This window comes from Triticum urartu, chromosome 4A, assembly GCF_056163025.1.
Source record: "Triticum urartu cultivar PI428250 chromosome 4A, HENAU_Tu73, whole genome shotgun sequence".
Taxonomy (NCBI): Eukaryota; Viridiplantae; Streptophyta; class Magnoliopsida; order Poales; family Poaceae; genus Triticum; species Triticum urartu.
In genome coordinates, this window is record NC_141876.1 from 11,078,262 (window position 1) to 11,101,496 (window position 23,235).

A 23,235-nucleotide genomic window follows, 5' to 3' on the forward strand; every position below is an offset into this window, starting at 1 on the left:
AGGTATGTATCAAATTCTCTATTCTTGTTAGTTATTGGCACCTGTTTAAAAGGTGCACTCAGGAATCATGTGTGTATTATAGTCACATTGTCGTACATAACTGGGCAGTTCCCCTTTCCATTGGACAACAGAAAAACCAAGTTCTTACATATTATATGATACATTGTGATACATGTACATGTACCATCGGTGCCGGAGCCAGAAAATTCAGACAAGGAGGGGGGGGGGTCAAGTATTGTTAAACCTTGTTAGGGAGGGCCAATCCATGGAAAACACCATTTTAGCACAAAAAAATCACTGTTACTACTCATTCCGGGCTTAAATCACTGATGTTAAGGGGGGGGGGGGGTCAAGTATTGTTAAACCTTGTTAGGGAGGGCCAATCCATGGAAAACACCATTTTAGCAAAAAAAACAAATCACTGTTACTAATCATTCCAGGCTTAAATCACTGATGTTAGGGGGAGGGGGGGGGGTCAAGTATTGTTAAACCTTGTTAGGGAGGGCCAATCCATGGAAAACACCATTTTAGAAAAAAAAAATCACCGTTACTACTCATTCCGGGCTTAAATCACTGATGTTAGGGGAGGGGGCCAAGTATTGTTAAACCTTGTTAGGGAGGGCCAATCCATGGAAAACACCATTTTAGCAAAAAAAACACCGTTACTACTCATTCCGGGCTTAAATCACGGGGGGCGGGGCCCTGGCTGGCACCCCCATGTCTCCGCCACTGTGTACCATGCTACTATTTTGTGATCGAAACTACTCCCTCCGTTCACAAATATAAGATGTTCTAGGTATTTTAAGATGAACCACATACGGACTGAAATGAGTGAATACATAAGCTAAAATGTGGCTATATATATATACACATCTGATTTCAAAAAAAGTTAGAACATGTATTTGTGAACGAATATACGAATGGAGTGGAAATGAGCAAACCAACATGTCATCAAAACTGCATAACTTGCCAAAAAGAAAAGGAGAAACTGCAATGGAACAGTTGGTCCATATATACAACCTGTAGTAATAACTGCAGAAAGTGGCGAGCAGCGCAGGAGGGAGGGGTGGGTGGGGTCGGGACGTCGGTTACCTGGAAACGCGGCATATAGACGCGCCCACGACCCGTCCGTCCGTCCCACCCGCTTCCCTTGTCGCCCCCCTTCCCTCCCTCCCTCCCCCTCCCACGTTCCCTCGCCCCCCCGCTCCACAAACCAACCCAAGAACAGCCACCCGGCGACGCGACGCAATCCGATCGACGCAAGATGAGGGAGATCCTGCACATCCAGGGCGGCCAATGCGGCAACCAGATCGGCGCCAAGTTCTGGGAGGTGATCTGCGGCGAGCACGGCGTCGACCCCACCGGCCAGTACACCGGCACGGCCCCCGAGCAGCTCGAGCGCATGGACGTCTACTTCAACGAGGCCGGCGGCAACCGCTACGTGCCCCGCGCCGTCCTCATGGACCTCGAGCCCGGCACCATGGACTCGCTCCGCTCCGGCCCCATCGGCGCCATCTTCCGCCCCGACAACTTCGTCTACGGCCAGTCCGGCGCCGGCAACAACTGGGCCAAGGGCCACTACACCGAGGGCGCCGAGCTCATCGACTCCGTCCTCGACGTCGTCCGCAAGGAGGCCGAGAACTCCGACTGCCTCCAAGGTATATGATCAAACGCCCCTGCCCAGCCGTCTCCCTCCCCCCCGCATTCTCTTTGTTCAGTTTTATCTGCATTTCTCTGGATCTGTTTCTGAAACAGAATTGGCATCGTTAACATTTCGATCGTAACCGTATATTCATATACTAGTAAAATTGCCTGGATCATAATGGGGAATGTGATCCACAATTTACCAGATTATTAGCGTGGAACGGTATCGTTTTTGGTATAATAATCGGAACCGTGGGATCCAAAATGTTTGATACTGTTGCTTGTTCTTCTCCTCTTGTTAATTAAGGACAGAATTATATTCTCATTTATTAGACTCTGCTGTCTTCCAGCAGAGTGCCAGAGTAGTATGTTGCATGGTAATTAAACACTAAACAACTCTGCCAACTTGGCAGCATTTACAAGCAGCCCGGGACGATCCAACATGATTGTGATTCGGTGCTCCCAGTTGGGGTCTATAATTTGCGGATCCAACATATTGTTCAGTTGACGGATCACGTGATTTATCTCTACCATTTGGTGAACCTAATCTTTTGACATGGTTAGATGACCGTACCATTTCTACCCATGATTTAGTTGTTGATTATTTCAGTACTGACACGCCACGGCATTATTTCATCTGTTCAAATAATGAGCTTATCGTCCTATATTGCCTGATTTGATTTCCAATGGCAATTATATGCTTTTGGGATCAAGTTGGCTGGGAAATTAAAGAGTATAATACACACACACACACACACACATAGGGTTGCGCTATTCGTCACCCTAGGTGAGGCATAGTTATTCTTCACCCCCCTCTATTTTACCATCAATGCACCGTAAATTTACGTTCCGTAAGTTTTGTCTTATTTCCGACGCAAAAAGAGACCGTAAAAAATATATAATCTCCGTAAAAAATATTTTATGTTATGTAAAATTACAAACATAAAAACATAGTCTAAAATACACATAAACTGCAAATTTTCTTGTCTTATGACCTATATTTTTATTTTCTTATGTCAAATTTGACGTAGTGAATCAATAGGAATGTAACTATTTGAATTCGAAATGTAATTTAATTATGAAATGATCGTAAGATTACCTCGGGTGAAGAATAACTTATTCTGCACCCTGGTTGATGAATAGTAACACGGCTATTTGGACGTGGTCATGTCCCTTGACCCCCGGTACTTACCTGGCTTCAACTTGAGTGCTGATTTTTTCAGTTCAATGATCAATCAAGCCAGAAACTGCTAGAAAACTGTTGCTAAGTAAGGATGTCAGTCGTGAAGGTTCTGAAAGTATGCTAGATTTGAAATCTTCTTTCATGACCTTAGCTGCAGCATTGCTTATGTTGTCTGCATGCCATTTGTCCCCTTGAGGGCTGGGAAGGACCCAGCATTTGAATTTTGAATCCATTTTGAAGCATGCGTCGCAAATTCACCTAGCCATCGACTATTCGTTTGTAAAAATGTGAACTTAAAAATAGTGCTGACAAGTTCAGGGGGCAAAGAACTTGCATTTTTCGGTCAAGATACGACTACATCAATGCCAATATACATACAATTTGTTCGCATCACATCTCATGTCGCCATCATCTTTTTGCTGGTGAAGGGTGATGCGATCATCACAACACTAACAATGTAGCACTACATGTATATATCATGCGGGTGATTACCGACAATGCTGTACGACCTAATTAACAACACATGAAAGGCGGTATCAAGGAAAGGCATACTGTCGGTGTTGGCTGCAGCGAATGGGAAACCCAGACAGGCTGTTGCCAGACCCAGTGGACGGATGGTTGTTGGTTAGATCCGTAGATGCGGTTTTGCTTGCTTGATTAGTTTGTTAATTATGTGTACTTGCATTGCTAAAGTTCAGATTTATGTGAGATGAGATTTGTGGATTTTAGTACACCTAACCTAATCATAAATTCATAATCATAGCAGCAGAATAAATAAAAATACTGATTTTCAGTAATAATGTGCAACTAGGCACATGATGTTGGACCAGGGGAGATGTATTTCATTATTAGTCCCCTGATTGGATAGGAGTAGTTAGTCTGTCTTGTTATCAAGTTTTTTTGACAGGGAAACTGAGACACATGATCGGGTTAGGAAACCCGAACACATTCCCTAGATCATTTCTTCAGTCCAGTGAGTGCGATCTCTCCTGAAATGAATTGCTAACCATCATTGGTCGGTGGGCAGGTTTCCAAGTATGCCATTCTCTTGGCGGAGGCACAGGTTCGGGCATGGGCACGCTGCTCATCTCCAAGATCCGGGAGGAGTACCCTGACCGCATGATGCTCACCTTCTCCGTGTTCCCGTCGCCCAAGGTGTCGGACACGGTGGTTGAGCCCTACAACGCGACGCTGTCGGTGCACCAGCTCGTCGAGAACGCCGACGAGTGCATGGTCCTCGACAACGAGGCCCTCTATGACATCTGCTTCCGCACCCTCAAGCTCACCAACCCTTCCTGTAAGCCCCATGATCCATCCATCCCTTGCGCACGATACGATATGTACAACTGAGCTTAACTGGTGAATGAATGCATGATGCAGTCGGTGACCTGAACCACCTGATCTCGGCGACGATGAGCGGCGTCACGTGTTGCCTGCGCTTCCCGGGGCAGCTCAACTCGGACCTCCGGAAGCTGGCGGTGAACCTGATCCCCTTCCCCAGGTTGCACTTCTTCATGGTGGGGTTCGCGCCGCTCACGTCCAGGGGCTCGCAGCAGTACCGCGCCCTCACGGTGCCGGAGCTCACACAGCAGATGTGGGACGCCAAGAACATGATGTGTGCGGCCGACCCGCGCCATGGCCGCTACCTCACGGCGTCCGCCATGTTCAGGGGCAAGATGAGCACAAAGGAGGTGGATGAGCAGATGATGAACGTGCAGAACAAGAACTCCTCCTACTTCGTGGAGTGGATCCCCAACAACGTCAAGTCCAGCGTCTGCGACATCCCCCCTGTCGGCCTCGCCATGTCCTCCACCTTCGTCGGGAACTCCACCTCCATCCAGGAGATGTTCCGCAGGGTCAGCGAGCAGTTCACCGCCATGTTCCGCCGCAAGGCCTTCCTCCACTGGTACACCAGCGAGGGCATGGACGAGATGGAGTTCACCGAGGCCGAGAGCAACATGAACGACCTCGTCGCCGAGTACCAGCAGTACCAGGACGCCACCGCCGAGGAGGAGTACGACGACGAGGAGGAGCCCGCCGCCGACCAAGCCTGATCCCTTCCATGCATTCGTCCATTCCTCGCGTACTTGGTTTTGTGCTGCCAATCGAGTTTGAGTAGCCATATATACATATATCTACTCTTCATCATGTCGTTAGTACGTAGTATTATACCGTAATATCTTGTCGTCGTGTTGGCCTGTATTTGTATGTATGCTTGTTTCGTGCTACCTTTATATATTCGTCGTCGTCGAACCTTCAGTTGTCATCTTTACTTCAGGTTACTTGGAATCTGTTTGCTTAATTGAGCACTTGGGATTACTCATGTCTTCTCTTGTAGCATATGTTGCTATGTTAGGAATATGTCTACTTAAACCAGCGCAACACCTGGGATCTTGCGCAAGACGTCAAGTTCAGATCGCTTTGAGATAAGCTCTATATATACGATGCAGTTCTCATGCCTCAGGGATTGGGACAAGGTAACGGAGGGTGCTCCATGGACTTCCGTCGCATTCCTGTTATGTTTAATCTGTACGATGGATTCACTAAGGCGCCGTCGGTTGGACTGAATGTGCTAATTAAATATGGATACAAATCCATGATCTGTCGGACGGGTTTGAACCATTGGTGAAGGCAGGTATTAAGGTGGGTGAGTTTTATGCTCTGGAAATTAGTGGACAAGACATTGCTGGTAATTACAATCGGGTGAGATTAATATTGGATATTTGGAAGCAACTGAAGAAACATGTTTGTACTTATAAAAGGACAGCGGAAGGAGAAGAGAGGTCTGGTTTTCCGAGTTAAATATGAACTGCTTCTAGATTAGTGCATCGTTTGTGGCATGATCAGCCACCTATATATACACAAAACATGGAGATGGAGTGCGTTCCCCCAAGTCGCTGATCTTCAAAGATTTGCGGGCTACCTGGAACTCTGACTCGGTTGGTCGAGGGGGAAACCGTGGCAATGTTGTAGATGTCCGCAGGGGTGCATCTGCTTCTGAGGTTTATGAGGGAAAAGACATGGATTGTTAGAATAAATCAGAGGCGCTCCGTCGATCTACCGAAGACCAAGCAATCACACAAGCATGACACCGAGATTTGTTAACGAGGTTCACCATATGGTCATCCCCGGGGCCTGACTACGGGCGCTCCTCCCCATGATACCGCTACAATACCGCACCTCGGCCGCCCGGGAGCCGGCACACGCCGCCGGTTCCCTCGCGTGCCGTGCTATTATGTTGGCATATGTTACATCGTGCGTCTACCCCGCTATATATGAGAGGCCTAAGATACAAATGTCCTACTAGGACACGACTCCATATCTTGTCTACACACCGTACGACTCCAAGTCCAACTGTAACCTAACTTATACAATAATATTCGACACAACTCCAACAAACTCCACCTTGGCGAATATTCTTCACCATCTTGGATTCATCCGTGCGTCGAACCTCCATGTACATTGGACTTGAGATACGCCATGAGCACCGCTGCTACTCTCAGACTCCACATGACTCCACCTGCAACTGTAGTCCCTTCTCGTCTTCTTCGCAGTCAACACTCGAGAAAAATTAAGTTCCTCATTACTCTACTTTGTGCTCCCAACTTTCGGAGAATCCGTTCAACGCCATCACACACCGATAACTAATCTGCATGAAAATGAACAACTCACATATTGGACGCCAAGAGTTACCTGAACTCAACATCACCACTATTTCATGACCGTCTGTGTGAAACTTGAAGGAATTTCACCGTCGCCCTGTGTCACCCTGAGTCAAATTCGCAGTCGTCTCACATTTTTGTTGGAAATATGCCCTAGAGGCAATAATAAAATGGTTATTGTTGTATTTCCTTGTTCATGATAATTATCTATTGTTCATGCTATAATTGTATTAACTGGAAACCGCAATATATGTGTGAATACATAGACCACAACATGTCCGTAGTAAGCCTCTAGTTGACTAGCTCGTTGATCAATAGATGGTTATGGTTTCCTGACCATGGACATTGGATGTCATTGATAATGGAATCACATCATTAGGAGAATGATGTGATGGACAAGACCCAATCCTAAGCATAGCACAAGATCGTGTAGTTCGTTTGCTAAGAGCTTTTCTAATGTCAAGTATCATTTCCTTAGACCATGAGATTGTGCAACTCCCGGATACCGTAGGAATGCTTTGGGTGTACCAAATGTCACAACGTAACTGGGTTGCTATACAGGTGTTGGGTTGACACGAATCGAGACTGGGATTTGTCACTCCGTATGACGGAGAGGTATCTCTGGACCCACTCGGTAATGCATCATCATAATGAGCTCAATGTGGCTAATGAGTTAGCCACGGGATCATGCGTTACGGAACGAGTAAAGAGACTTGCCGGTAATGAGATTAAACGAGGTATTGGGATACCGACGATCGAATCTCGGGCAAGTAACATACCGGTGGACAAAGGGAATTGTATACAGGATTGATTGAATCCCCGACACCGTGGTTCGTCTGATGAGATCATCGTGGAACATGTGGGATCCAACATGGGTATCCAGATCCGACTGTTGGTTATTGGTCGGAGAGATGTCTCGGTCATGTCTGCATGATTCCCGAACCCGTAGGGTCTACACACTTAAGGTTCGATGACGCTAGAGTTGTTATGGGAAATAGTATGTGGTTACCGAAGGTTGTTCGGAGTCCCAGATGAGATACCGGACGTGACGAGGAACTCCGGAATGGTCCAGAGGTGAAGATTGATATATTGGACGAAGGGTATTGGAGTCCGGAATTGTTCTGGGAGTACCGGGTGACGACCAGCGTGACCGAAAGGTGTTTCGGAGGCCCCGGCAAGCGTTGGGGGGCCTTATGGGCCAAGGGGAGGGGGCACACCAGCCCACTAAGGGGCTGTGCGCCCCTCCCAACCCCTCTCACGTAACCTGGAGATGTGGGGGCGCCTTCCCTAGGGCAGCCGCCCCTCCCAGCTTGGGGGGCAAGTTTCCTAGGGGTGGGGGCGCCCAAACCCATCTAGGGTTTTCCCTGTGGCCGCCGCCCCTACGACGCCCGGGTATTTAAGCTACAGTAATTCTCTGCTAATGATGCCACGTCACTTCGATTACTGTCGCTAATCTCGTGTTAGTTCGGAACCGATTCAAATTCTAATTCAAAATCAAGCAAACAATAAACGTTTTCAAATATTAAAACTAAAATGTTCGGAGTGAACCAAATATTGCATAGATAATTATGGTGGAGAAACCACACCTTTATAAAATGTTTAAATAATATGAGATGAATAAAACAACAGCAAAGCAATTATTCAAATGCTTTAAAATATTAAACAATTTAAAACTATTTTTATTTCAGTGCTAAAACGGTTTGTGGCAGTGGCATGAATTGTAACACTATTTTAGGTGCCACTTTTGTATTTTTGGAGACTAAAATAAAACAAATAAGAACTAAAAGAATAAATAAAAGAAAAGAGAAAATAAACAACAAAAAAATAAAAGAGACAAAGACCCCCCCCCCCCCCCGAGTTGGGCCTCGGCCAAGCAGGCTACAGGGCCGCCAGGCCGGCCCAACCGCGCCCGCTACTAATCCCCTCGGGCGCCAGAAACCCTAGCCCCTTCCCCCCCACTACCCCACGACCCCCACTCTCTCTCTCGCTCGTTCCTCTCCCCTCCCGTGATCCAGATCGAGATCGACCCGATCTCCCCGCCTGGCGCTGCCCGACGCCGCCCGGCGCCCTCCCTCCCGTTTGCCGTACCTCCCCGTTGGACTGCCCGTCCCCGACTCTCCCTCGCCGGCTCCGACGCCCCGCCACCTCGCCGCTGGATGGACGCCCCGCTGCCTACCGTCGACGCTCGCCTCCCCGACCTCCTCCCCAGCGGACTCCGTCGAGCCTCGCCGGCGAACCCCTGCATCGGGGGTGAGCGAAACTCCCCTCTCCTCTCTGTCTCCCTCGCACGTGCGTCCCTAGTCCGTCGCCGTAGTCACCGCGTCTTGCTCGTCGTGCCGCTCGTGCTCCCCGTCGTGGCCATCGCCCGCATCGCCGCGGCCGTGTGCCGGAGCTCGCGCTCCAGGCAGCACGCGCCCTCCCTCCTGTGCCCGCGCACGCCCCTTGTTCCCCGCATCGTCGTGTGCTCGCCCGCGCCTCCCCGCTGCCCTCTGCCACTAGCTCCCTGCCCTGCCATGGCCTGCCTCCCCTCTCACCTGCAGCCGGCGCCCAGCCCGCTTCGCTGGCGCTGGCACGCGCGCCCGCAGCGGCTGCCCGGGTTCGCCCGTTAACGGGCACCTGCCCGTCATCGCTCTTGCGCTCGCACCCGCGGCAACCACAACACCCGAACCCGCTAAGGCCCAGTGGCCCTATGACAATGGGGCCCCACTCCAAAACGTTTTTTTATGAAACATAAATACATATATAAATAATTAATTAATTAATAATTAAAATAATGAATTAATTAAGTTAATTAATCTTGTTTAATTAATCTAATTAAGTAGATAGTTTAATTAAACCCTAATTAGACTAATTAGTCAGTGACGAACGGGACCCACACGTCAGTTGACCAGTCAACGCCTCTGTTGACTGCCGACGTCATGCTGACGTCAGCGTGCACTGTTCTGGATAATGTTGAATTTAAATAATTAAATAAATCCTAAAAATGAATTAAATATTTTAAAATTAATATAAAATAAACCGTAGCTCGGATGGAAAAACTTTGTACATGAAAGTTGCTCAGAACGACGAGACGATTCTGGATACGCAGCCCGTTCGTCCGCCACACACCCCTAACCTATCGAACTCGCAACTTTCCCCCTCCGGCTCCTTTGCCCAAAAACGCGAAACACCGGGGATACTTTCCCGGATGTTTCCCCCCTTCATCGGTATCACCTCCTACTGCGTTAGGTCACCTCTAGCACCGCGTATTGCCATGTTACGCTTTGTGATGCTTTGATTGCTCTGTTATTTATTGTGTCCCCCCCCCCCCGTTACTTCTTTCTGGTAGACACCGAGACCGGCGCCGCTGCTGGTGCCCCGATCGACTACGTTGTTGACGACCCCTCTCTCTTGCCAGAGCAACCAGGCAAGCCCCCCCTTTGATCACCAGATATCGCCTACTCTTCTCTATACTGCTTGCATTAGAGTAGTGTAGCATGTTACTGCTTCCCGTTAATCCTATCCTGATGCATAGCCTGTCCTTGCTACTACTGTTGTTACCTTTACCTGCAATCCTAATGCTTAGTATAGGATGCTAGTTTATCATCAGTGGCCCTACATTCTTGTCCGTCTGCCATGCTATACTATCGGGCCGTGATCACTCGGGAGGTGATCACGGGTATATACTATATACTTTATACATGATACATGTGGTGATTAAAGACGGGTCGGCTCGTAGGAGCACCCGCGAGTGGATCTTTGAGGCGGAGCGACAGGGCAGGTTCAGACCACCTAGGAGAGAGGCGGGCCTGGCCCTGGTCGGCGTTCGCGGATACTTAACACGCTTAACGAGATCTGGGTATTTGATCTGAGTCTGGCCATTTGGTCTATACGCACTAACCATCTACGTGGGAGTAGTTATGGGTATCCCGGCGTCGTGGTATCAGCCGAAGCCTTCGTGACGTCAGTGACTGAGCGGCGCGTGCTGGATTGGAACGTAAGCCTGCTCTTGTATTAAGGGGGCTAGTTCTGCTTCCGGCCGTGTTCGCAACGTGCAGGTGTGCTAAGGGCGATGGGCCCAGACCCCTGTGCGCTTAGGTTTAGACCGGCGTGCTGACCTCTCTGTTGTGCCTAGGTGGGGCTGCGACGTGTTGATCTTCCGAGGCCGGGCATGACCCAGGAAAGTGTGTCCGGCCAAATGGGATCGAGCGTGTTGGGGTATGTGGTGCACCCCTGCAGGGAAGTTAATCTATTCGAATAGCCGTGATCTTCGGTAACAGGACGACTTGGAGTTGTACCTTGACCTTATGACAACTAGAACCGGATACTTAATAAAACACACCCTTCCAAGTGCCAGATACAACCGGTGGTCGCTCTCTCACAGGGCGACGAGGGGAGGATCATCGGTTAGGATTATGCTACACGATGCTACTTGGAGGACTTCAGTCTACTCTCTTCTACATGCTGCAAGAAGGAGGCTGCCAGAAGCGTAGTCTTCGACAGGATTAGTTATCCCCCTCTTATTCTGGCATTCTGCAGTTCAGTCCACATATATTAGCCCCTTTTCCATTTGATACCCATGCATACGTAGTGTAGCTCCTTGCTTGCGAGTACTTTGGATGAGTACTCACGGTTGCTTTCTCCCCCTTTTTCCCCCGTTCCTTTCTTTCTGGTTGTCGCAACCAGATGCTGGAGTCCAGGAGCCAGACGCCACCGTCGATGACGACTCCTACTACACCGGAGGTGTCTACCACTACGTGCTGCCGCTGACGACGACCAAGAGTAGTTAGGAGGATCCCGGGCAGGAGGCCTGCGCCTCTTTCGATCTGTATCCCAGTTTGTGCTAGCCTTCTTAAGGCAAACTTGTTTAACTTATGTCTGTACTCAGATATTGTTGCTTCCGCTGACTCGTCTATGATCGAGCTCTTGTATTCGAGCCCTCGAGGCCCCTGGCTTGTAATATGATGCTTGTATGACTTATTTTATTTGTAGAGTTGTGTTGTGATATCTTCCCGTGAGTCCCTGATCTTGATCGTACACATTTGCGTGTATGATTAGTGTACGATTAAATCGGGGGCGTCACAGCCCCTCCCCTAGGGAACCCTAGGGCGCCTCCTCCACCCCCTTCCCCCTATATATAGTGAGGGAGAGAGAGGGCAGCCGCACCCCTTCCCTGGCGCAGCCCCTCCCTCCTCCAAGTCTTCCTTCTCCTCCGTAGAGCTTGGCGAAGCCCTGCAGGAATACCACAAACTCCACCTCCACGCCGTCGTGCTGCCGGAGTTCTCCCTCAACTTCTCCTCTCCCCTTGTTGGATCAAGAAGGAGGAGACGTCCCCGGGCTGTACGTGTGTTGAACGCGGAGGCACCGTCTGTTCGGCGCTAGATCGGATCTTCCGCGATTTGAATCGCCGCGAGTATGACTCCATCAACCGTGTTCTTGTAACGCTTCCGCTTAGCGATATTCAAGGGTATGAAGATGCTCTCCCTTCTCTCTCGTTGCTAGCATTTCCTAGATTGATCTTGGTGACACATAGGAAAATTTTGAATTATTGCTACGTTCCCCAACAGTGGCATCATGAGCTAGATCTATGCGTAGATTCTATGCACGAGTAGAATACAAAGAAGTTGTGGGCGATGATTTGTCAATTTACTTGTCGCTACTAGTCTTATCTTGATTCGGCGACATTATGGGATGAAGCGGCCCGGACCGATCTTACACGTACGCTTACGTGAGACTGGTTCCACCGACTGACATGCACTAGTTGCATAAGGTGGCTAGCGGGTGTCTGTCTCTCCCACTTTAGTCGGATCGGATTCGATGAAAAGGGCCTTATGAAGGGTAAATAGAAATTGGCATATCACGTTGTGGTTTTGGCGTAGGTAAGAAACGTTCTTGCTAGAAACCTATAGCAGCCACGTAAAAACTTGCAACAACAATTAGAGGACGTCTAACTTGTTCTTGCAGCATATGTCGTGTGATGTGATATGGCCAAAAGGTTGTGATGAATGATATATGTGATGTATGAGATTGATCATGTTCTTGTAATAGGAATCACGACTTGCATGTCGATGAGTATGACAACCGGTAGGAGCCATAGGAGTTGTCTTAATTTATTGTATGACCCGCGTGTCAATGAAAAACGCCATGTAATTACTTTACTTTATTGCTAACAGTTAGCCATAGTAGTAGAAGTAATAGTTGGCAAGACAACTTCATGAAGACACGATGATGGAGATCATGGTGTCATGCTGGTGACGAAGGTGATCATGTCGCGCCTCGAATATGGAGATCAAAGGTGCAAGATGATATTGGCCATATCATGTCACTTTATGATCTGCATGTGATGTTTGTCATGTTTACATCTTATTTGCTTAGAACAACGGTAGCATAAATAATATGATCCCTCACTAAAATTTCAAGAAATGTGTTCCCCCTAACTATGCACCGTTGCTAAGGTTCGTTGTTTCGAAGCACCACGTGATGATCGGGTGTGATAGATTCTAACGTTCGCATACAACGGGTGTAAGCCAGATTTACACATGCAAAACACTTAGGTTGACTTGACGAGCCTAGCATGTACAGACATGGCCTCGGAACACAAGAGACCGAAAGGTCGAACATAAGTCGTATAGTAGATGCGATCAACATGGAGATGTTCACCGTTGATGACTAGTCCGTCTCACGTGATGATCGGACATGGTCTAGTCGATTCGGATCATGTATCACTTAGATGACTAGAGGGATGTCTATCTAAGTGGGAGTTCATTAAATAATCAGATGAACCTAATTATCATGAACATAGTCAAAAGGTCTTTGCAAATTATGTCGTAGCTTACGCTTTGGTTCTACTATTTAAGATATGTTCCTAGAGAAAATTTTGTTGAAAGTTGATAGTAGAAATTATGCGGACTGGGTCCGTAAACTGAGGATTATCCTCATTGCTGCGCAGAAGGCTTATGTCCTTAATGCATCGCTCGGTGTGCTGAACCTCGAGCGTCGTTTGTGGATGTTGCGAACATATGACATACATGTTTTGATGACTACGTGATAGTTCAGTGCGTAATGCTAACTGTCATGGAATTGTCACGGCAGATGTCCTAGTGTAAGGACTTAGTCGTGAGGCCAACACATCTATGTGGTAGCTTCAAGGGGTTGAGCGGAATCGAGAGACGCTACATACAAGATGAGGATTTAGACAGCTTCGGGCCCCGGGAAACATCATCCGGTAATAACCCTACATGCTGTTTGTGGTAGGTCTCATTATGATTATGAGGAAGTCGCCGTAAGCCGGCTCTCCTCTTGGTGTCTAGCCCTAGATATTGTTTCTTGTTGCTTCTCCCCCTTTGGGGAGCCCTGCCCCTCCTTATATAAGTTAGAGGGGCGGGTTACATGTGGAGTCCTAGTAGGACTAGGATTAGTCTATCTTCTCTTACAAGTTGATTACAAGTCCGGGTCTTGCTTCCTCGTAAAGGAGATATTCCTCACGCCTTTCCTCTTAAGCCGGCCTACCATAACGTAGCCGGCCTTCTGGGCCTTGAGCCTCTTGGGCCCCCGGGTCTTGTCGCTCCTTTGATCCGCTTGCCAGGTCACCCATAAGTCGCCAGGCTCAGGCGGGTCACTTAGTGAGTCGTCCAGTCAGGGCGGGTCATTAGTGAGTCGCCAAGTCCGGCCGGGTTATACATCTGGCCGGGTCATACCGCGGGGTATATCCCCGACATTAGCCCCCAAGTTTAATTTGGATTTATCCATGTTAAACTGATCTGCAACATAAACACAAGAACAAATTTGACAGATTGTGTTCCAGGTTAAATATTCTTGTAAGCCAGCACTTGATCATCCTTAAGTCCTTGTCATCTCCTCCTTCTGGAAAATCCGGGTCAATGGACCAACTTCATAGTCAATTTGCTTGTAGAAGAAATATTGTAAATAAAGCATCCATTTGAGTCAGTCTTCAATGCTCTGACTTGACAAAAATATTGGTTTTCAAATATTCAACTTATATTCAGCCGACTTGAGATATAAAACTTGCCGGTTTATGATTACCAAAATTGCCGGGTTATAAATAGATGATGCCGAGTCATAATTGTCGCCGACGCCGGTTTATGATTTTTGCAGACACCGGGTCAATCTGATTTACTCAAACTGAAAATTTGAAGATATTTCTCCCTTATATCCATAATACATGTAGCCCCCAAGGGCCGGTTTTAATCAACATGAATAAGCCGGGACTTATCACCATGGCTTTAAATGAAATTCAGTTGTGTAGCCCCCATGAGTCGGCTATAGTCATAGTAGTGTAGCCGGGTCATCCTAGAATTGTCTTAAGCAAAGAGCAATATGCATTAGCCCCCAAGTGTCAGGTCATTATGTAATAATAAGCAGGGACTTTGTAAATATGATGATGTAAATTTGAGCAGTAACGTGTAGCCCCCAAGGGCCGGCTTAGTAAGATAATACTAAGCTGGGACTTTTCATTGAAAATAATATCATATGATGTAACCCCCATCCTGGGGCTTGAACCCACGTCCACAAGGTTAAGAGCTTTATGCTTTACCAACTGAGCAGTGGATCCTTCAATATATAATGGAATAAGGCTTGTGTATCTTGAATTTTAACAGGAGCAATTGGTAACCCCCAAGGGCCGGCTCATTACAATGGGATGAGTCGGGTCTTCAATAAGGCCAATAAAAATGACTTTGCATTAGCCCCCAAGTGTCATGGTGCATACTTGCAGCGACATGAGACTTGCATATTTTATGTAACCTCAACTTGAATAATGTAGCCCCCAAGTGCTGGGTCGTAAGCCTGCAGCGACTCGGGACTATTTCCTCCATTGTAAAATAAACCATGCCCATTGATAGAGATAATAGTTGTGGCGCTAAAGCGACTTTGAAAACCTTAATCATAATACTGGTTATTGATAATCATAATAGAAATCCAGCCATGTTGGCTATTCAAAATTTGAATAATATAATCCGGTATGAAAACCTCAATCATTCAATATCATCATTGAAAATCCAGCCATGTTGGCTATTTTAAAGAATTCAAATACCTTATCTGTTGACAAGTAAATCCGGAGTTTAAATACCCGGCGGCTCTTGGCCGATGGCGATTCAATACGCCTTCATTGTAAACCGGAATTTTCATGACCCGGCGGCTTATAGCCTTTTGAGAAAAATCCAGAACGGATAATCATTTTGAAGCATCAACTTTGGTAATGAGCTTGAACTTAATCATTTACATGTCATATTTCTGCAAATCCTGCAGAGAGTTTAAACAACATATGCCCCGGCGACTTAGCGTCAAAACCAGGGCGGGTCATGATATCTCACATATAACTACTGTGATATTGAATTTGTACTGTCGGCTTACAAAACCTGTGCAGTAAGGGTAATAACCCAATCCTTAGAAGCCAATGCTTCCACATAGATGATGATTGTCATAAACTGGCGACTTATAGTCAAAAGTCAAGCCGGGTTAAGCATAAAACACTTATATATATTTGAGATATAATCCCAAAAAGGTCTCAAGTTAAGTAATTGTGACCGCAATAAACTTTACCAGAGACAGAATAAAACTTTTTGAGGCTTCTGATTCAGATACGATCAGTAAACCGTTCCAAAGGGGTTAAGCTAAGATTCAAATACGATCATATAACCCCTAGTGGCTTTGGCGATGCCGATCAAGAGGGTATCGACAGCTATGTTCTCTTTGGTTCGAATACGACCTATGTTTGAACAGGAAGCCCCCAAGTGACCATATAAATTTTGGCATTGCGCCGATCAAGAGGGTATTGATAGCTATGCTCGATGAGCAGGAAGCCCCCAAGTGATCATAATAAGATAAGCCGTAAGGCAGGATATCCAAGTTTGAACCGCGCATCATGGCAGCAAGTTCTTTTGGCAACCTTTAATTTTTCTGAGAACTCGAACTTGCGAGAGATTTAAATCTTTTTGAATCGGAACTTTTAACCGGATTTAAGAGCTTCAAAACTTTGTAAGAGACAAATTTACCTTGAGCCGGATGTTTGAACCAGATTTGAGGGCTTCAAAGCTTTGCGGGAGAAAGATGTCTCTTGAGCCGGAATCTTTAATTTGAACCGGCAATTTTCTAACAGCCTTTAAATTTTCATCAATATGGCGGTGTCCTCCGAAACCGGGTTATCATTCCCTCCAGTGACCCGGAGTTCCCGAGTCATGTCATTGTAGCCCCCAAGTCTTAAGACTACTCGAGGAGTTGGCTTGAGACTCTCCATATTTGACCGTGATATAAACCGGTATGAGTCCTTCAACAGCGCAATGATATAATAACTCATTTTTGCAGTAGACAACTTGTCCTGCATTGGAAAACTTGCAAGCCAGAGTAATTGCTCTTTTAAAGAAAGCAATGTATAATGTAAAAATATAATGGATGGATTTCACCTGATATGTTAGGCTAGAAAATATCCACCGCGGAGTTGATGATCACCACGGTGAAGCTGAAATCAATCATGGGCGAGTCGGCCATACGAGCAGACAGATGAATCGACCGCGGCATTGTAAGCCGGTGTGGACGAGGAGAGTCGGCACCGGCGTTGTAAGCCGGCACGGACAGGCGAGTCGGTCGTAGGTTGATGTAGACCGGACTGCGGGGGACGGCGGCCTGTGCGTGCTTTATTGGGCAATTCGCACGGTCCTGATGAGTTGATGCGGACTGGACCACGGGAACGGCGGCTTGCGCGCATGTCTGTTGAGCACCGTGGAATAGACGAATGCTAGTGCATGCACTCTGTATCCGTGGTATAATAGCATAAAAATTGTCCTGTGTAAAAATATTACAGGGCAGAGTAATTGTTCTTTTGACAAAAAACAATAAGTATTGATAAGATAAATTTAGATGGATATCACCTGATGTTTGTGAATGACAGATGATCTGTGCGTAAAGTCCGTTAGTCAACCCGACACTTTGAATAGGCCGGACCGCAGGGCGCACAGTGAAACGACTGCAGCATCAGAGGCGGCTCGGACAAATGAGTCGGCTGTGGCGTTGTAAGCCGGTGCAGATGGAGAGAGTCGGCACCGGCGTTGTAATCCGGTGCAAACGGCAAATGAATTGTAGGCGCGGTAAACCGCGTGTACAGCAAGTCAATCGCAGGCACGGTAAGCCGTGCGGACGGGCAAGTCAATTATCGGCGCAGTAAGTCGTGCGAACGTCGAGTCAGTTGCGTTATGTTGATGTAGCAGGGGCGACGACCCAAAATGTCATAGCACCAGCAGCTTGTGAGTTGACGCCTGGGGGTTTTAAATCAGCAAAATAGTGTATCACGGTAGATATTTAACTGTCTCGGCGGCTTGGTAATCTCGACAGCGAGTTGCACGCTGCGGGCTACTCGGCAACCAAGCATAGTCCGGGTCGTGACCGACTCCTGAAGCCGGGCAAAGGCGTTCCCTTCTTTCTTTCCTTGACTTGTATGCTTGAGCCTCATGATAAGGCATGATTTCCATCAGATTTTTTTTTAGGACCTTCTCTAATGATGACCTTTGACTCTTCCAAACGGATGTAGCAGCGATCCTTCCAATCAGGAGATGTATCATCGGTAGCATCAAGGAAAAAAGAAAATGCCCTGACGACTGGCTTCTTGTACGGATCGGTCTAGAGGACCAGCATCTTCCGTGTGACCCTCGGTTCAGAGGAGAACAAGGTAAATCTAGTTTAATAAAATCAGACCAGATTGATCCCTGTGTTGCCCGGACAGCAGTTTGCCTCAGATCTAATTTAATAATATTAGCCAACCCAGTATTTGAGGCTGCTGAGAGCTGTCCACGGTGCAGCAAAAAACGAGGCCGAGATGAGGTCCAGGTCGCTGTCGGTTTTGTCTTCCATGTCACCTCATCTCAGGCGTGGGTTGCATCTGTTGATGTCTTTTTTAGCTGATCTCATCTTTTTTGGTCTTGGTCTTTGCTCCTGGCGCCTTGCAGCAGAACCTCAAGATCGACTTGGCTTAGATATCTTAATTGTACAGGGAACGAACACCTGTCGGTCTCGGCGGATGGCGGCAGCGAACACGCATAAGCCCAGTGATCCAAATTCTTCTTGAACTTTAACCTTGTGCTACCCATTCAAAAATTTAATCCCGATTCAACGATGAACTTTACCGGCTCTGCCCAAAGTTATGTTATGCCGGGTTATCTTGCGAGCCTTTTCTTCTTCTTCATCTAGTCAACCGCAAGCTTCTCGATCCATATGAGAGATCCCTCCAAGAACTCAACACCACCGTGCGCGAGCCCCACGGTGGGCGTCAACTGTTGTGGAATTGTCACGGCAGATGTCCTAGTGTAAGGACTTAGTCGTGAGGCCAACGCATCTATGTGGTAGCTTCAAGGGGTTGAGCGGAATCGAGAGACGCTACACACGAGACGAGGATTTAGACAGCTTCGGGCCCCGGGAAACATCATCCGGTAATAACCCTACATGCTGTTTGTGGCTAGGTCTCATTATGATTATGAGGAAGTCGCCGTAAGCCGCTCTCCTCTTGATGTCTAGCCCTAGATATTGTTTCTTGTTGCTTGTCCCCCTTTGGGGAGCCCTGCCCCTCCTTATATAAGTTAGAGGGGCGGGTTACATGTGGAGTCCTAGTAGGACTAGGATTAGTCTATCTTCTCTTACAAGTTGATTACAAGTTCGGGTCTTGCTTCCTCGTAAAGGAGATATTCCTCACACCTTTCCTCTTAAGCCGGCCTACCATAACGTAGCCGGCCTTCTGGGCCTTGAGCCTCTTGGGCCCCCGGGTCTTGTCGCTCCTTTGATCCGCTTGCCAGGTCACCCATAAGTCGCCAGGCTCAGGCGGGTCACTTAGTGAGTCGTCCAGTCAGGGCGGGTCATTAGTGAGTCGCCAAGTCCGGCCGGGTTATACATCTGGCCGGGTCATACCGCTGGGTATATCCCCGACACTAACGGTTTAGAATTTAGGCGCCAAAGACGTTTTTGAAACATCGCAGAACATATGAGATGTTCCAAAGTCTGAAGTTGGGATTTCAGACTAGTGCCCACGTCAAGAGGCATGAGACCTCTGACAAGTTTCTTAAGCCTGCAAACTAAGGGAGAAAAGCTCAATCGTTAAGTATGTGCTCAGATTGTCTGAGTACTACAATCGCTTGAATCGAGTGGGAGTTAATCTTCCAGATGAGATAGTGATGGTTCTCCATAGTCACTGCCACCAAGCTATTAGAGCTTCGTGATGAACTATAACATATCAGGGATAGACATGATGATCCTTGAGCAAATTCATGATGTTTGTGTTGGAAATATGACCTAGAGGCAATAATAAAAGGATTATTATTATATTTCCTTGTTCATGATAATTGTCTTTTATTCATGCTATAATTGTGTTATCCGGAAATCGTAATACATGTGTGAATACATAGACACCAACATGTCCCTAGTAAGCCTCTAGTTGACTAGCTCGTTGATCAACAGATAGTCATGGTTTCCTGACTATGGACATGGGATGTCATTGATAACGAGATCACATCATTAGGAGAATGATGTGATGGACAAGACCCAATCCTAAACATAGCACAAGATCGTATAGTTCATTTGCTAGAGTTTTTCCAATGTCAAGTATCTTTTCCTTAGACCATGAGATTGTGTAACTCCCGGATACCGTAGGAGTGCTTTGGGTGTACCAAACGTCACAACGTAACTGGGTGACTATAAAGGTATACTACGGGTATCTCCGAAAGTGTCTGTTGGGTTGACACGGATCAAGACTGGGATTTGTCACTCCGTATGACGGAGAGGTATCTCTGGGCCCACTCGGTAATGCATCATCATAATGAGCTCAAAGTGACCATGTGTCTGGTCATGGGATCATGCATTATGGTACGAGTAAAGTGACTTGCCGGTAACGAGATTGAACGAGGTATTGGGATACCGATGATCGAATCCCGGACAAGTAACATACCGATTGACAAAGGGAATTGTATACGGGGTTGCTTGAATCCTCGACATCGTGGTTCATCCGATGAGATCATCGAGGAGCATGTGGGAGCCAACATGGGTATCCAGATCCCGCTGTTGGTTATTGACCAGAGAGCCATCTTGGTCATGTCTACATGTCTCCCGAACCCGTAGGGTCTACACACTTAAGGTTCGGTGACGCTAGGGTTGTAGCGATATGAATATGCAGTAACCCGAAAGTTGTTCGGAGTCTCGGATGAGATCCCGGACGTCACGAGGAGTTCCGGAATGGTCCGGAGGTGAAGAATTATATATAGGAAGTGCAGTTTCGGCCATCGGGAGAGTTTCGGGGGTCACCGGTATTGTACCGGGACCACCGGATGGGTCCCGGGGGTCCACCGGGTGGGACCACCCATCCCGGAGGGCCCCATGGGCTGAATTGGGGAGGGGAACCAGCCCATAGTGGGCTGGTGCGCCCCCTTGGCCCACCCCCTGCGCCTAGGGTTGGAAACCCTAGGGTGGGGGGGCGCCCCACTTGCCTTGGGGGCCACTCCACCCTTGGCCGCCGCCCCCCCTAGGAGATCCCATCTCCTAGGGCCGGCGCCCCCCCCTTGGGGAGCCTATATAAAGTGGGGGAGGGAGGGACAGCCGCACCCTTGACTCTTGGCGCCTCCCTCTCCCCTGCTACACCTCTCCCTCTCGCAAAAGAACGACGAAGCCCTGCTGCGGTGACTGCTGCATCCACCACCACGCCGTCGTGCTGCTGGATCTTCATCAACCTCTCCTCCCCCTTGCTGGATCAAGAAGGAGGAGACGTCACACTGACCGTACGTGTGTTGAACACGGAGGTGCCGTCCGTTCGGCGCTAGGATCTCCGGTGATTTGGATCACGTCGAGTATGACTTCCTCATCCCCGTTCTTTGAACGCTTCCGCGCATGATCTACAAAGGTATGTAGATGCAATCCGATCACTCATTGCTAGATGAACTCATAGATGGATCTTTGTAAAACCGTAGGAAAATTTTTGTTTTCTGCAACGTTCCCCAACAATGGTATCAGAGCTAGGTCTATGCGTAGTTCCTTTTGCACGAGTAGAACACAATTTGTTGTGGCCGTAGATGTTGTCAACTTTCTTGCCACTACTAGTCTTATTTTGCTTCAGCAGTATTGTGGGATGAAGCGGCCCGGACCAACCTTACACGTACGCTTACGTGAGACCGGTTCCACCGACTGACATGCACTAGTTGCATAAGGTGGCTGGCGGGTGTCTGTCTCTCCCACTTTATTTGGAGCGGATTCGATGAAAAGGGTCCTTATGAAGGGTAAATAGAAGTTGACAAATCACGTTGTGGCTTTCACGTAGGTAAGAAAACGTTCTTGCTAGAACCCTATTGCAGCCACGTAAAACTTGCAACAACAATTAGAGGACGTCTAACTTGTTTTTGCAGCAAGTGTTTTGTGATGTGATATGGCCAAAGTTGTGATGAATGATGAATGATATATATGTGATGTATGAGATGTTCATGCTATTGTAATAGGAATCACGACTTGCATGTCGATGAGTATGACAACCGGCAGAAGCCATAGGAGTTGTCTTTATTTTTTGTATGACCTGCGTGTCATTGAGAAACGCCATGTAAATTACTTTACTTTATTGCTAAACGTGTTAGCCATAGTAGTACAAGTAATAGTTGGCGAGCAACTTCATGGAGACACGATGATGGAGATCATGGTGTCATGCCGGTGACAAGATGATCATGGAGCCCCAAGATGGAGATCAAAGGAGCTATGTGATATTGGCCATATCATGTCACTATTATTATTTGATTGCATGTGATGTTTATCATGTGTTTGCATCTGGTTTACTTAGAACGACGGTAGTAAATAAGATGATCCCTCATAATAATTTCAAGAAAGTGTTCCCCCTAACTGTGCACCGTTGCGACAGTTCGTTGTTTCGAAGCACCACGTGATGATCGGGTGTGATAGATTCCAACGTTCACATACAACGGGTGTAAGACAGATTTACACATGCAAACACTTAGGTTGACTTGACGAGCCTAGCATGTACAGACATGGCCTCGGAACACAGAAGACCGAAAGGTCGAGCATGAGTCGTATAGAAGATACGATCAACATGAAGATGTTCACCGATGTTGACTAGTCCGTCTCACGTGATGATCGGACACGACCTAGTTAACTCGGATCATGTTATACTTAGATGACTGCAGGGATGTCTATCTGAGTGGGAGTTCATTAAATAGATGAACTTAATTATTATGAACTTAGTCTAAAATCTTTACAATATGTCTTGTAGATCAAATGGCCCACGTTGTCCTCAACTTCAACGCATTCCTAGAGAAAACCAAGCTGAAAGACGATGGCAGCAACTATACGGACTGGGTCCGGAACCTGAGGATCATCCTCATAGCTGCCAAGAAAGATTATGTCCTAGAAGCACCGCTAGGTGACGCACCCGTCCCACAAAACCAAGATGTTATGAACGCTTGGCAGACACGTGCTGATGATTACTCCCTCGTTCAGTGCGGCATGCTTTACAGCTTAGAACCGGGGCTCCAAAAGCGTTTTGAGAGACATGGAGCATACGAGATGTTCGAAGTGCTGAAAATGGTTTTTCAAGCTCATGCCCGGGTCGAGAGATATGAAGTCTCCGACAAGTTCTTCAGCTGTAAGATGGAGGAAAATAGTTCTGTCAGCGAGCACATACTCAAAATGTCTGGGTTGCATAACCGCTTGACTCAGCTGGGAGTTAATCTCCCGGATGACGTGGTCATTGACAGAATCCTTCAGTCGCTTCCACCGAGCTAC

At 47.5% G+C, this 23,235-nt stretch overlaps 1 protein-coding gene and 1 long non-coding RNA gene across 2 annotated transcripts; both read left to right on the forward strand.

Moving 5' to 3' along the window:
- The first annotated feature begins 1,163 nt into the window (after positions 1–1,163).
- Positions 1,164–5,150, forward strand: LOC125550212 (tubulin beta-8 chain). The gene is made up of 3 exons (XM_048713156.2): positions 1,164–1,658; positions 3,855–4,124; positions 4,208–5,150. Exons 1-3 carry the CDS (start codon positions 1,265–1,267, stop codon positions 4,879–4,881), a joined length of 1,338 nt encoding a protein of 445 aa, XP_048569113.1. The 5' UTR covers positions 1,164–1,264; the 3' UTR covers positions 4,882–5,150.
- A 3,301-nt stretch (positions 5,151–8,451) lies between these two features.
- LOC147974411 (uncharacterized) lies at positions 8,452–11,459 on the forward strand. The gene is made up of 3 exons (XR_015601954.1): positions 8,452–8,739; positions 9,818–9,895; positions 11,155–11,459. It is a non-coding gene; the product is annotated as an uncharacterized LOC147974411 (long non-coding RNA).
- The last annotated feature ends 11,776 nt before the right edge of the window (positions 11,460–23,235 follow it).

Bases quoted from the DNA above. Each gene is read 5' to 3' on its own strand.
- LOC125550212 (XM_048713156.2), top strand. From the start codon at position 1,265: ATGAGGGAGATCCTGCACATCCAGGGCGGCCAATGCGGCAACCAGATC. The intron at 1,659-3,854 runs GTATATGATCAA...GTCGGTGGGCAG, and splicing joins GAACTCCGACTGCCTCCAAG to GTTTCCAAGTATGCCATTCT. The intron at 4,125-4,207 runs GTAAGCCCCATG...TGCATGATGCAG, and splicing joins CAAGCTCACCAACCCTTCCT to TCGGTGACCTGAACCACCTG.